Raw genomic sequence first — 13,260 nt, 5'->3', positions numbered from 1 at the left:
ATTTTTTTTTCATTTCTACTGGGAACTAAGGCTGATACTCATAAAAATGCTCTGTAACTACTGAGAAACGCTACTTGTGAGTTCATAACAACAAATATGAGGTTGTTAGCTTGAGAAACTGATTTCTAAAATATCACGCTAGAGCAGAATAGGCCGTTTCATGTTTTTTTGGGTCAAAAATCAAGCGTTTTTACCCATAAAAAGATCCGCAGGCAAAAAATGTTCACAAATGAGTCTTTTTATGTGTTTTTGCTTGATAATACGTACAAATATTGCAAGAAAAAGTGCAAACATCCAGTAGAAATTTTTCGTGCCACCTCTCCCCTTAACATCAGCCTTTATTTTGAGTAGATAATTAGTTTCAAAGTTACTATTGGTTACATTTTTTAGTTTAATCTGAATTTGTTTAATGTTTTTATCTGTTTGTTATGGGTGTTCATATAGATTTCAGTTATCTTTTCTGTTCATATAATAATTTTATTATGCTTTGCATAGATTTTTGCACGACATTATTTTGTGGAAAGCTGATTCCTACAACAATACCAAATCCCCATTACAATAATAATAATACACGCTTAAATAATTATAATGATAATACAAATTAAAATAATCATTATATCTAATTTAAGATAAAAATAATCCTGATAAAAATTACACAAATAAAAGTTAGTAATAACAGAATGATTAGATAAAAATTAAATCAAAAAGCCATTACATAAAATATAAATATTTTATTAAACTTTTAAATGTATTTTTTTTTAACTGAAACTGTCTAAAGATAAACTGAAAAACTAACGGATTGAAAGTTTTTATGCAATTTATTTTCTAAGAAAAAAAGAAAAGTTTTTGAAGAATAACTATTTGTAACCAAAATGTAAAAGTAAATATTTTTTTAAAACATAAAATATAATAAATTATTTCATGAAGAACAAGCATGAACACACGGTATAAAATTAGGAAAAACAATAATAACAATCACCTTTTTCAAATCCATGCGTGCTATCCACTGCGTGGTGAAGTCGTTTCGAATGCGACAATCTGCGTAAAAGTTGGCGAAAAGTAACGCGCGCGAAGCGAAGGTGTCACGAGGCCGTACGCATCCCCGCATGAAAAACGCAGAAATAACGCATGCGTCACACAGAACCATGCTGGCTGGGAATCTACTGTTATTGTGTGTTGAATCTATGGTGTGAACAGACGACTGATAATCTACTGTTTTTGTGTGTTGAATCTATGGTGTGAACAGACGACTGATAATCTACTGTTATTGTGTGTTGAATCTATGGTGTGAACAGACGACTGATAATCTACTGTTATTGTGTGTTGAATCTATGGTGTGAACAGACGACTGATAATCTACTGTTATTGTGTGTTGAATCTATGGTGTGAACAGACGACTGATAATCTACTGTTATTTGTGTTGAATCTATGGTGTGAACAGACGACTGATAATCTACTGTTATTGTGTGTTGAATCTATGGTGTGAACAGACGACTGATAATCTACTGTTTTTGTGTGTTGAATCTATGGTGTGAACAGACGACTGATAATCTACTGTTTTTGTGTGTTGTATCTATGACGTGAACAGACGAAAAAAAAAACTAAAGGGGGGAGTTAACGTCCTCTCAGAAAATGTTTCTATTTGGGACAAGAATTGGTGATACGCTAAGGGTGAACAGACGACTGATAATCTACTGTTATTGTGTGTTGTATCTATGGTCAGGTCGATTTTGGGGGTACCCTGACTTCGGCGGCGGTCACGTGATACCTAATACCCCTAAATCGTTAATCCGAAAAGTGTGCAATGTAGCCAAGTGAAGGGGCTGTAATGGTATATAAAGTTTGAAGAGAATGACACGTGATACCTAATACCCCTAAATCGTTAATCCGAAAAGTGTGCAATGTAGCCAAGTGACACGTGCATGAATGTTTTAGTTGGGGTACAAAAATGGGTGCAATAATTTTTTTGCTCAGTTTATGGTGTGAACAGACGACTGATAATCCACTGTTATTGTGTGTTGTATCTATGGCGTGAACAGACGACTGATAATCTACTGTCACTTTTGGTTCATACCGTGTGACTTGGGCAGACGACTAATAATCTACTGTCACTTTTGGTTCATACTGTGACGTGGGCAGACGACTGACAATCTACTGTATTTTTTGGTTCATACTGTGACGTGGGCAGACGACTGACAACCACGGAGGGAGCTTGGAGTTCATGGCACCAGAGGTGGTGAGGCCACGTGCCACGGGCTTCCTGTCGCAGCTGAGACCCGCCCCGCCCGGCACCGTGTACACCTTCGCCTGTGACTTCTGGTCTTTTGGTGTCTGTCTCTACTGTATGTTGTACGGTGAGTGTGACTTCTGGTCTTTTGGTGTCTGCCTCTACTGTATGTTGTACGGTGTCTGTCTCTACTGTATGTTGTACGGTGAGTGTGACTTCTGGTCTTTTGGTGTCTGCCTCTACTGTATGTTGTACGGTGTCTGTCTCTACTGTATGTTGTACGGTGTCTGTCTCTACTGTATGTTGTACGGTGAGTGTGACTTCTGGTCTTTTTGTGTCTGCCTCTGCTGTGTGTTGTACGGTGTCTGTCTCTCAGTATGTTGTACGGTGAGTGTGACTTCTGGTCTTTTGGTGTCTGCCTCTACTGTATGTTGTACGGTGTCTGTCTCTACTGTATGTTGTACGGTGTCTGTCTCTACTGTATGTTGTACGGTGAGTGTGACTTCTGGTCTTTTGGTGTCTGTCTCTACTGTATGTTGTACGGTGAGTGTGACTTCTGGTCTTTTGGTGTCTGCCTCTACTGTATGTTGTAGGCGGTGAGTGTGACTTCTGGTCTTTTTGTGTCTGCTGTCACAAACTCTGCCCAAGTCCAGCCATGACTTATTTGGTAATTCGTGCATGAGCTGGGGTTCGTGCGGTTTTGGCTCAGATGGGTGCCTATACAGTGACTCGGTGTGTGTCCGTGGATATGGACAGCCAATCGCGGGAGTGTATTCACGCACGTGGGGTTGCGTGGTGCGTGAACGAGTCACAGGCTCGAAGGTCACTGCTGTGTAAAACTGTGAAGAGAACGGATGGTTGATGTGAATGCTCTATCCGGCCGACCGGCGTGTTGATGTTTTATTCGACCCCGGAGACAAGTTGTGTTCCAGCTGTCTTGGTGTGGCTTCAAGGGTTCTACGGGTGGTCAGTCCTCGAACGGCAAGGTGTGTTGAAATTCTGTAGTTTTTCTCTCCTTCCGTGCTCAGGGTCAAAATTTTTTGGTTCGGTAGTGTTTGTGTATGAGAGAGGTTTAGTTTTTTAGTTTCCTGGGTTGGTGTCATTTTATGTGTAGGGTGTCGGGGGTAGAAAGGGGAGAGGGAAAATGGGAAACAAAGGAAAAGGGGTGGACAGTTTTTCATTGTGCAAGAAGTAGGAAGGACGAGAGAGGGAATCTAAATTTGAAGATAAATGAAGTCCCCTTGGCACAAAGGACCTGTGCTGAAATGGCTCAAGCACAAGAAGTGGGGAGAGCGAGTTGGCTGGTGGAAAGAAGAAAAGAGGTGTCAGCAGTTACTGCGAGTGAACTCATGTGTGGGAAGGATTTATTTTTATGGAGGGTGTATTTAAGGTAGAGAGCGTTAATTCCAGAGAATAGTCGTGTAGTAGTTGTTAGTGCGGAAATTTGGAGACGAGGTACGGGAGGTTTTAAACGGGAGTTCACTGTCAAGACAGAAGACGGGGGGTTGGTTGTAAATATGTGACGTCATCACGGTTAGAGAAAGAGGAAAGAACGAGGTGCCACTATGTAATATGACTTGAATTCATAAGGGGTAAGAGAAGTGGCGTTGTTTGTGAAGGGGCTGCTTGTAAATGGTTGGGTCAAATAATGAAATAGGAATTGTTGATTATGGGGGCAGCCATGTTGTATTGACTTTGTGAAATGGGAGTTGTAAATACTTTGTACATTTATATTGATGATGGTGTCTTTACAATTGTATAAAAGTAAAGACTATAATTAGGTATTTAAGGGAGTGAAAATTGTAAGAATTATTACATAATTGGTCATGTTGGGACTCTGGTATTTTGATAATGATGTTGTGGTTAAAGTTAAATGGTAACTTTGACGAGATGGCCAGGGTGGTTAATTAAGTAGTTAATTATGGTAATTAATGAGTAATTAAGTAAAGAGGGGACTTTGAAAGTTGATGAGTATTGATAATTATGGGAAGTCTAATGAAGGAAATATTGTTGTTAGAGTCAATTTATGGACTTGGTGGATAAGGGGAGATAATTAAGTATTGTTGGAGGAACAAGTAGTTATACTTGGCTTTTGTTCCTACGACAGCGTTCAAGCATAGAAGCGGGGCTGTGGAAGAGTCCAAGCCAGGAGAGACGAACGACACAGGGGACAGCATGAGGTTCCGGGTGCAAGAAGCTTCCGGCTCTATACCCGGGAGGAAGGCGTGTTAGTTGGTGGGTGTTGGACCACCGGTGTGTCGCAAGTGTGAGCTGTGGAGGTGAGGTGGCCCACCGTCAGTGGGTAAAGTGGTGGAAGGTGCTGGCATTCTATTGCCACGAGCAGTCTGTGCACAAGAACATATTATGGCATCTGTGTGCCTTGAGTTATGCAGCTGTGGCTTCAATAAGCATTGTGACCTATAAGTGAGTTTAAACATATTAAAGACATAGAGATGTTGCAAGTGTTAGAGGAAACTAGGTAGAAATTGACTATTAATTAAATATTAAGTTATTAACTTAGTACCAGGCCTGGTTATTTACATTTCAACGGGACTAATCTGGAGTGTCTTTATTGTTTTCTTTGAGCGACGTTGATTTTGTGGATCGGCGAAATGTGAACTGGACTTGGGTGTGAAACGTCGTGATCATTACGCACGAAGAGAAAAGTATGTAGTGATATGGTAATTTGTTGTTATGAAGTAAGGTTGTTACGTGGTGGATTAATGTGAATGTGTTATTGATGAATTAATGTTCGTACCATTTATTGTGTTGAAATAAGTGGAAGAGAATTGAGGGTTTTGTTATTTAAAGTTAAGTTAATTAGTATTAATGGTGGCTGGGCCTACTGGTTTCATGTGTAGCTGCGTTTGGCGTTGATCTTGTGCATCAAGGTTGAAGGCAGTGTAGCAGAAACGTTGGTAGTCCCTATCACGAGGTATTAGTGTAAATGTAAGTTAGAAATAATAGTTAGTTAATAAATAACGGGGTTAATTGATTACTGTAGGTGAAGATAAGCGGATTTTGAGTTGAGATAGATTTATAAAGAGATTTTTTGATTTTTCGGGATCAGGGAATTAAGGTGGTAGGTGGTAATATTTAGGGATATTTACAGTTCTTTTAGTATCAAGTTATAAATTCTTATAGCCATTTTGTTTTGTTAAACTTTAAGATAATTCTTCCTTCTTCATCTATCTTTTATTTTGAGCGATTGTGATTGGGTGTGAATGTGAATGCGGTGATGTCGTGTGTGTAAATAATAAACTTTGGTTTGAATGTTGCCTGGTTGTGGAGTCAGTGATTAGAGTAAGAGTGGTTGACTGTGTCTGAGTGTTTTGTACGTTAAAAGGTATTCCTATACCTCTCCCAAAATTTAGGGGAGTTACAGTCTGCCTCTACTGTATGTTGTAGGCGGTGAGTGTGACTTCTGGTCTTTTTGTGTCTGCCTCTGCTGTATGTTGTACGGTGAGTGTGACTTCTGGTCTTTTGGTGTCTGTCTCTACTGTATGTTGTACGGTGTCTGTCTCTACTGTATGTTGTACGGTGAGTGTGACTTCTGGTCTGTTGGTGTCTGTCTCTACTGTATGTTGTACGGTGAGTGTGACTTCTGGTCTGTTGGTGTCTGTCTCTACTGTATGTTGTACGGTGAGTGTGACTTCTGGTCTGTTGGTGTCTGTCTCTACTGTATGTTGTACGGTGTCTGTCTCTACTGTATGTTGTACGGTGTCTGTCTCTACTGTATGTTGTACGGTGAGTGTGACTTCTGGTCTGTTGGTGTCTGTCTCTACTGTATGTTGTACGGTGAGTGTGACTTCTGGACTTTTTGTGTCTGTCTCTACTGTATGTTGTACGGTGTCTGTCTCTACTGTATGTTGTACGGTGAGTGTGACTTCTGGTCTGTTGGTGTCTGTCTCTACTGTATGTTGTACGGTGAGTGTGACTTCTGGTCTTTTTGTGTCTGTCTCTACTGTATGTTGTACGGTGTCTGTCTCTACTGTATGTTGTACGGTGAGTGTGACTTCTGGTCTGTTGGTGTCTGTCTCTACTGTATGTTGTACGGTGAGTGTGACTTCTGGTCTTTTGGTGTCTGTCTCTACTGTATGTTGTACGGTGAGTGTGACTTCTGGTCTGTTGGTGTCTGTCTCTACTGTTTATTGTACGGTGAGTGTGACTTCTGGTCTGTTGGTGTCTGTCTCTACTGTATGTTGTACGGTGAGTGTGACTTCTGGTCTGTTGGTGTCTGTCTCTACTGTATGTTGTACGGTGAGTGTGACTTCTGGTCTGTTGGTGTCTGTCTCTACTGTATGTTGTACGGTGAGTGTGACTTCTGGACTTTTTGTGTCTGTCTCTACTGTATGTTGTACGGTGAGTGTGACTTCTCCTGGGATCGAACTCACGCTGACAGCGGCCAACTGAATACAAATCCAGCGCGCTACCAACTGAGCTATATCCCCGCCCAAACTACCAAACACAAATGAAACTTCTTCGCAAGGAAACAAGATAGTTATCAGCAAAAAACAAAAAGTGATCCATATTAGGAGCCCTTCCCCTATGTTGTACGGTGAGTGTCTCTACTGTATGGTGTACTGTGAGTGTCTCTACTGTATGTTGTACTGTGAGTGTCTCTACTGTATGTTGTACGGTGTCTGTCTCTACTGTATGTTGTACGGTGGGTGTCTCTACTGTATGTTGTACGGTGAGTGTCTCTACTGTATGTTGTACGGGGAGTGTGTTTCTACTGTATGTTGTACGGCGAGTGTGTTTCTACTGTATGTTGTACGGCGAGTGTGTTTCTACTGTATGTTGTACGGCGAGTGTGTTTCTACTGTATGTTGTACGGCGAGTGTGTTTCTACTGTATGTTGAACGGTGGGTGTCTCTACTGTATGTTGTACGGTGAGTGTCTCTACTGTATGTTGTACGGCGAGTGTGTTTCTACTGTATGTTGTACGGCGAGTGTGTTTCTACTGTATGTTGTACGGCGAGTGTGTTTCTACTGTATGTTGTACTGTGGGTGTCTCTACTGTATGTTGTACGGTGAGTGTCTCTACTGTATGTTGTACGGTGAGTGTCTCTACTGTATGTTGTACGGCGAGTGTGTTTCTACTGTATGTTGTACGGCGAGTGTGTTTCTACTGTATGTTGTACGGCGAGTGTGTTTCTACTGTATGTTGTACGGTGGGTGTCTCTACTGTATGTTGTACGGTGAGTGTCTCTACTGTATGTTGTACGGCGAGTGTGTTTCTACTGTATGTTGTACGGCGAGTGTGTTTCTACTGTATGTTGTACGGCGAGTGTGTTTCTACTGTATGTTGTACGGTGGGTGTCTCTACTGTATGTTGTACGGTGAGTGTCTCTACTGTATGTTGTACGGTGTCTGTCTCTACTGTATGTTGTACGGCGAGTGTGTTTCTACTGTATGTTGTACGGTGAGTGTCTCTACTGTATGTTGTACGGTGAGTGTCTCTACTGTATGTTGTACGGCGAGTGTGTTTCTACTGTATGTTGTACTGTGAGTGTCTCTACTGTATGTTGTACGGCGAGTGTGTTTCTACTGTATGTTGTACGGCGAGTGTGTTTCTACTGTATGTTGTACGGTGGGTGTGTCTCTACTGTATGTTGTACGGTGAGTGTCTCTACTGTATGTTGTACGGTGAGTGTCTCTACTGTAAGTTGTACGGTGGGTGTCTCTACTGTATGTTGTACGGCGAGTGTGTTTCTACTGTATGTTGTACGGTGGGTGTCTCTACTGTATGTTGTACGGTGGGTGTCTCTACTGTATGTTGTACGGTGAGTGTCTCTACTGTATGTTGTACGGCGAGTGTGTTTCTACTGTATGTTGTACGGCGAGTGTGTTTCTACTGTATGTTGAACGGTGGGTGTCTCTACTGTATGTTGTACGGTGAGTGTCTCTACTGTATGTTGTACGGCGAGTGTGTTTCTACTGTATGTTGTACGGCGAGTGTGTTTCTACTGTATGTTGTACGGCGAGTGTGTTTCTACTGTATGTTGTACGGTGGGTGTCTCTACTGTATGTTGTACGGTGAGTGTCTCTACTGTATGTTGTACGGTGTCTGTCTCTACTGTATGTTGTACGGCGAGTGTGTTTCTACTGTATGTTGTACGGTGAGTGTCTCTACTGTATGTTGTACGGTGAGTGTCTCTACTGTATGTTGTACGGCGAGTGTGTTTCTACTGTATGTTGTACTGTGAGTGTCTCTACTGTATGTTGTACGGCGAGTGTGTTTCTACTGTATGTTGTACGGCGACTGTGTTTCTACTGTATGTTGTACGGTGGGTGTCTCTACTGTATGTTGTACGGTGAGTGTCTCTACTGTATGTTGTACGGTGTCTGTCTCTACTGTATGTTGTACGGCGAGTGTGTTTCTACTGTATGTTGTACGGTGGGTGTCTCTACTGTATGTTGTACGGTGAGTGTCTCTACTGTATGTTGTACGGCGAGTGTGTTTCTACTGTATGTTGTACGGTGAGTGTCTCTACTGTATGTTGTACGGCGAGTGTGTTTCTACTGTATGTTGTACGGTGGGTGTCTCTACTGTATGTTGTACGGTGAGTGTCTCTACTGTATGTTGTACGGTGAGTGTTTCTACTGTATGTTGTACGGCGAGTGTGTTTCTACTGTATGTTGTACGGTGAGTGTCTCTACTGTATGTTGTACGGCGAGTGTGTTTCTACTGTATGTTGTACGGTGAGTGTCTCTACTGTATGTTGTACGGCGAGTGTGTTTCTACTGTATGTTGTACGGTGGGTGTCTCTACTGTATGTTGTACGGTGAGTGTCTCTACTGTATGTTGTACGGCGAGTGTGTTTCTACTGTATGTTGTACGGTGGGTGTGTCTCTACTGTATGTTGTACGGTGAGTGTCTCTACTGTATGTTGTACGGTGAGTGTCTCTACTGTAAGTTGTACGGTGGGTGTCTCTACTGTATGTTGTACGGCGAGTGTGTTTCTACTGTATGTTGTACGGTGGGTGTCTCTACTGTATGTTGTACGGTGGGTGTCTCTACTGTATGTTGTACGGTGAGTGTCTCTACTGTATGTTGTACGGCGAGTGTGTTTCTACTGTATGTTGTACGACGAGTGTGTTTCTACTGTATGTTGTACGGCGAGTGTGTTTCTACTGTATGTTGTACGGCGAGTGTGTTTCTACTGTATGTTGTACGGCGACTGTGTTTCTACTGTATGTTGTACGGTGGGTGTCTCTACTGTATGTTGTACGGTGAGTGTCCCTACTGTATGTTGTACGGCGAGTGTGTTTCTACTGTATGTTGTACGGCGAGTGTGTTTCTACTGTATGTTGTACGGCGAGTGTGTTTCTACTGTATGTTGTACGGTGGGTGTCTCTACTGTATGTTGTACGGTGAGTGTCTCTACTGTATGTTGTACGGCGAGTGTGTTTCTACTGTATGTTGTACGGTGGGTGTGTCTCTACTGTATGTTGTACGGTGAGTGTCTCTACTGTATGTTGTACGGTGAGTGTCTCTACTGTAAGTTGTACGGTGGGTGTCTCTACTGTATGTTGTACGGCGAGTGTGTTTCTACTGTATGTTGTACGGTGGGTGTCTCTACTGTATGTTGTACGGTGGGCGTCTCTACTGTATGTTGTACGGTGAGTGTTTCTACTGTATGTTGTACGGCGAGTGTGTTTCTACTGTATGTTGTACGGCGAGTGTGTTTCTACTGTATGTTGTACGGCGAGTGTGTTTCTACTGTATGTTGTACGGCGAGTGTGTTTCTACTGTATGTTGTACGGCGAGTGTGTTTCTACTGTATGTTGTACGGTGGGTGTCTCTACTGTATGTTGTACGGTGAGTGTCTCTACTGTATGTTGTACGGTGAGTGTGTTTCTACTGTATGTTGTACGGCGAGTGTGTTTCTACTGTATGTTGTACGGCGAGTGTGTTTCTACTGTATGTTGTACGGCGAGTGTGTTTCTACTGTATGTTGTACGGTGGGTGTCTCTACTGTATGTTGTACGGTGAGTGTCTCTACTGTATGTTGTACGGTGAGGGTCTCTACTGTATGTTGTACGGTTGGTGTCTCTACCGTATGTTGTACGGCGAGTGTGTTTCTACTGTATGTTGTACGGTGAGTGTCTCTACTGTATGTTGTACGGCGAGTGTGTTTCTACTGTATGTTGTACGGTGAGTGTCTCTACTGTATGTTGTACGGCGAGTGTGTTTCTACTGTATGTTGTACGGTGGGTGTCTCTACTGTATGTTGTACGGTGAGTGTCTCTACTGTATGTTGTACGGCGAGTGTGTTTCTACTGTATGTTGTACGGTGGGTGTGTCTCTACTGTATGTTGTACGGTGAGTGTCTCTACTGTATGTTGTACGGTGAGTGTCTCTACTGTATGTTGTACGGTGAGTGTCTCTACTGTATGTTGTACGGCGAGTGTTTTTCTACTGTATGTTGTACGGTGGGTGTCTCTACTGTATGTTGTACTGTTAGTGTCTCTACTGTATGTTGTACGGTGGGTGTCTCTACTGTATGTTGTACGGTGGGTGTCTCTACTGTATGTTGTACGGTGGGTGTCTCTACTGTATGTTGTACGGTGAGTGTCTCTACTGTATGTTGTACTGTGAGTGTCTCTACTGTATGTTGTACGGTGAGTGTCTCTACTGTATGTTGTACTGTGAGTGTCTCTACTGTATGTTGTACGGTATCTGTCTTTACTGTATGTTGTACGGTATCTGTCTCTACTGTATGTTGTACGGTATCTGTCTCTACTGTATGTTGTTTGGTTAGCTTACTTGTTCAGGTCAGTGCAGTAAGACATTGTCAAATACCACTGTTTTGTTGGATGATAACAGAACCAAGTTGTGTGTTCAGGTCAGTGCAGTAAGACATTGTCAAATACCACTGTTTTGTTGGATGATAACAGAACCAAGTTGTGTGTTCAGGTCAGTGCAGTAAGACATTGTCAAATACCACTGTTTTGTTGGATGATAACAGAACCAAGTTGTGTGTTCAGGTCAGTGCAGTAAGACATTGTCAAATACCACTGTTTTGTTGGATGATAACAGAACCAAGTTGTGTGTTCAGGTCAGTGCAGTAAGACATTGTCAAATACCACTGTTTTGTTGGATGATAACAGAACCAAGTTGTGTGTTCAGGTCAGTGCAGTAAGACATTGTCAAATACCACTGTTTTGTTGGATGATAACAGAACCAAGTTGTGTGTTCAGGTCAGTGCAGTAAGACATTGTCAAATACCACTGTTTTGTTGGATGATAACAGAACCAAGTTGTGTGTTCAGGTCAGTGCAGTAAGACATTGTCAAATACCACTGTTTTGTTGGATGATAACAGAACCAAGTTGTGTGTTCAGGTCAGTGCAGTAAGACATTGTCAAATACCACTGTTTTGTTGGATGATAACAGAACCAAGTTGTGTGTTCAGGTCAGTGCAGTAAGACATTGTCAAATACCACTGTTTTGTTGGATGATAACAGAACCAAGTTGTGTGTTCAGGTCAGTGCAGTAAGACATTGTCAAATACCACTGTTTTGTTGGATGATAACAGAACCAAGTTGTGTGTTCAGGTCAGTGCAGTAAGACATTGTCAAATACCACTGTTTTGTTGGATGATAACAGAACCAAGTTGTGTGTTCAGGTCAGTGCAGTAAGACATTGTCAAATACCACGGTTTTGTTGGATGATAACAGAACCAAGTTGTGTGTTCAGGTCAGTGCAGTAAGACATTGTCAAATACCACTGTTTTGTTGGATGATAACAGAACCAAGTTGTGTGTTCAGGTCTGTGCAGTAAGACATTGTAAATGACGTGTGAAGTGTGTTCAGGTCAGAGCAGTAAGACAATATGTACTCATACCCATACTCATAACATTTTATTGATCCAACAAAGGAAATTAAATTGGTCATCAGCACATATAGGTCATTAATTAATAATTATAAAAGAATAAGAGAAGAAAATTCATAAAACCCATGATAACAAAAAAAACAAAAAACAAAAATATCTAAAGTAATATATGTACAACTACAATACCCTTTTTACTTTCAAACCCCGGCCGGCGGCCTATCGGGTCAGGGTGAAGACTTTTCCCATCTCCCAGATGAACTAATGTGCAGACCTGCTAGTGCCTTATCCCCCTTCGTGTGTACACGCAAGCCCAAGACCAACTGCGCACGGAAAAGACGTGTGAAGTGTGTTCAGATCAGAGCAGTAAGACAATGTAAATGACGTGTGAAGTGTGTTCAGGTCAGAGCAGTAAGACAATGTAAATGACGTGTGAAGTGTGTTCAGGTCAGAGCAGTAAGACAATGTCATTGACGTGTGAAGTGTGTTCAGGTCAGAGCAGTAAGACAATGTGATTGACGTTTGAAGTGTGTTCAGGTCAGCTGCCGTTCCGCGGGGCGACCCTGAAGGAGGTGGAGTGCAAGATTATCGACTGGCGGCGCCACCTGTCCTTCCCGTGTGTGCAGCCCGTGTCGGAAAAGGTCAAGGACCTCATGCAACGGTACGACAGGTGACACCCCCCTCCCCCTTTCTAGACAGTCCACAGGTAGGTGGCCACAAACTGACCCATGAAAGAAAGTCCACGAAGAGGTAGTCCATGATAGTCTATGAAAAGATAGTCCATGAAAAATGTGCTCATCTTATTTTTCTTCTTCGTTCATAGGCTGAAACTCCCACGTTCACTCGTGTTTTTGCAGGAGTGGGTTTTTACGTGTATGACCCCGCCATTCAGGCAGCCAAACGCCGCCTTCGGGGGAAGTATGCTGGGTATTTTCTTTTTTGTATAACCCCACATAACTCTGACATGGATCCCAGGATCTTTTCCGTGCGCAGTTGGTCTTGGGCTTGCGTGTACACACGAAGGGGGATAAGGCACTAGCAGGTCTGCACATTAGTTCATCTGGGAGATGGGAAAAGTCTTCACCCTGACCCGATAGGCCGCCGGCCGGGGTTTGAACTAATGTACGACCTTCCGATCAGGAGGCCGATGTCTTATTGACTAGGCCAGTTCGCCCGTCGAAAGAAATAGTCCATTAA

General features: G+C 42.5%; 1 protein-coding gene and 1 long non-coding RNA gene across 6 annotated transcripts in view; both read left to right on the top strand.

Annotated features, from left to right (window-relative positions):
• Positions 1-13,260, top strand: part of LOC138979354 (serine/threonine-protein kinase 38-like) — a 79,372-nt gene that overhangs the window by 34,349 nt on the left and 31,763 nt on the right. For all 5 annotated transcript variants that reach the window (XM_070352039.1, XM_070352042.1, XM_070352040.1 and 2 more), the window contains 2 exons: positions 2,189-2,354; positions 12,601-12,724. In XM_070352039.1, the coding sequence (XP_070208140.1) occupies positions 2,189-2,354; positions 12,601-12,724 (290 nt within the window). The remainder of the gene's footprint in view (positions 1-2,188; positions 2,355-12,600; positions 12,725-13,260) is intronic.
• Positions 2,862-5,504, top strand: LOC138979353 (uncharacterized). The gene is made up of 2 exons (XR_011459999.1): positions 2,862-3,213; positions 4,335-5,504. It is a non-coding gene; the product is annotated as an uncharacterized lncRNA (long non-coding RNA).

Source organism: Littorina saxatilis, linkage group LG11 (genome assembly GCF_037325665.1).
Source record: "Littorina saxatilis isolate snail1 linkage group LG11, US_GU_Lsax_2.0, whole genome shotgun sequence".
Lineage (NCBI taxonomy): Eukaryota > Metazoa > Mollusca > Gastropoda > Littorinimorpha > Littorinidae > Littorina > Littorina saxatilis.
The sequence above is the reverse complement of the archived record's forward strand: the minus strand, read 5'-3'. Positions and strand labels throughout refer to the sequence as shown.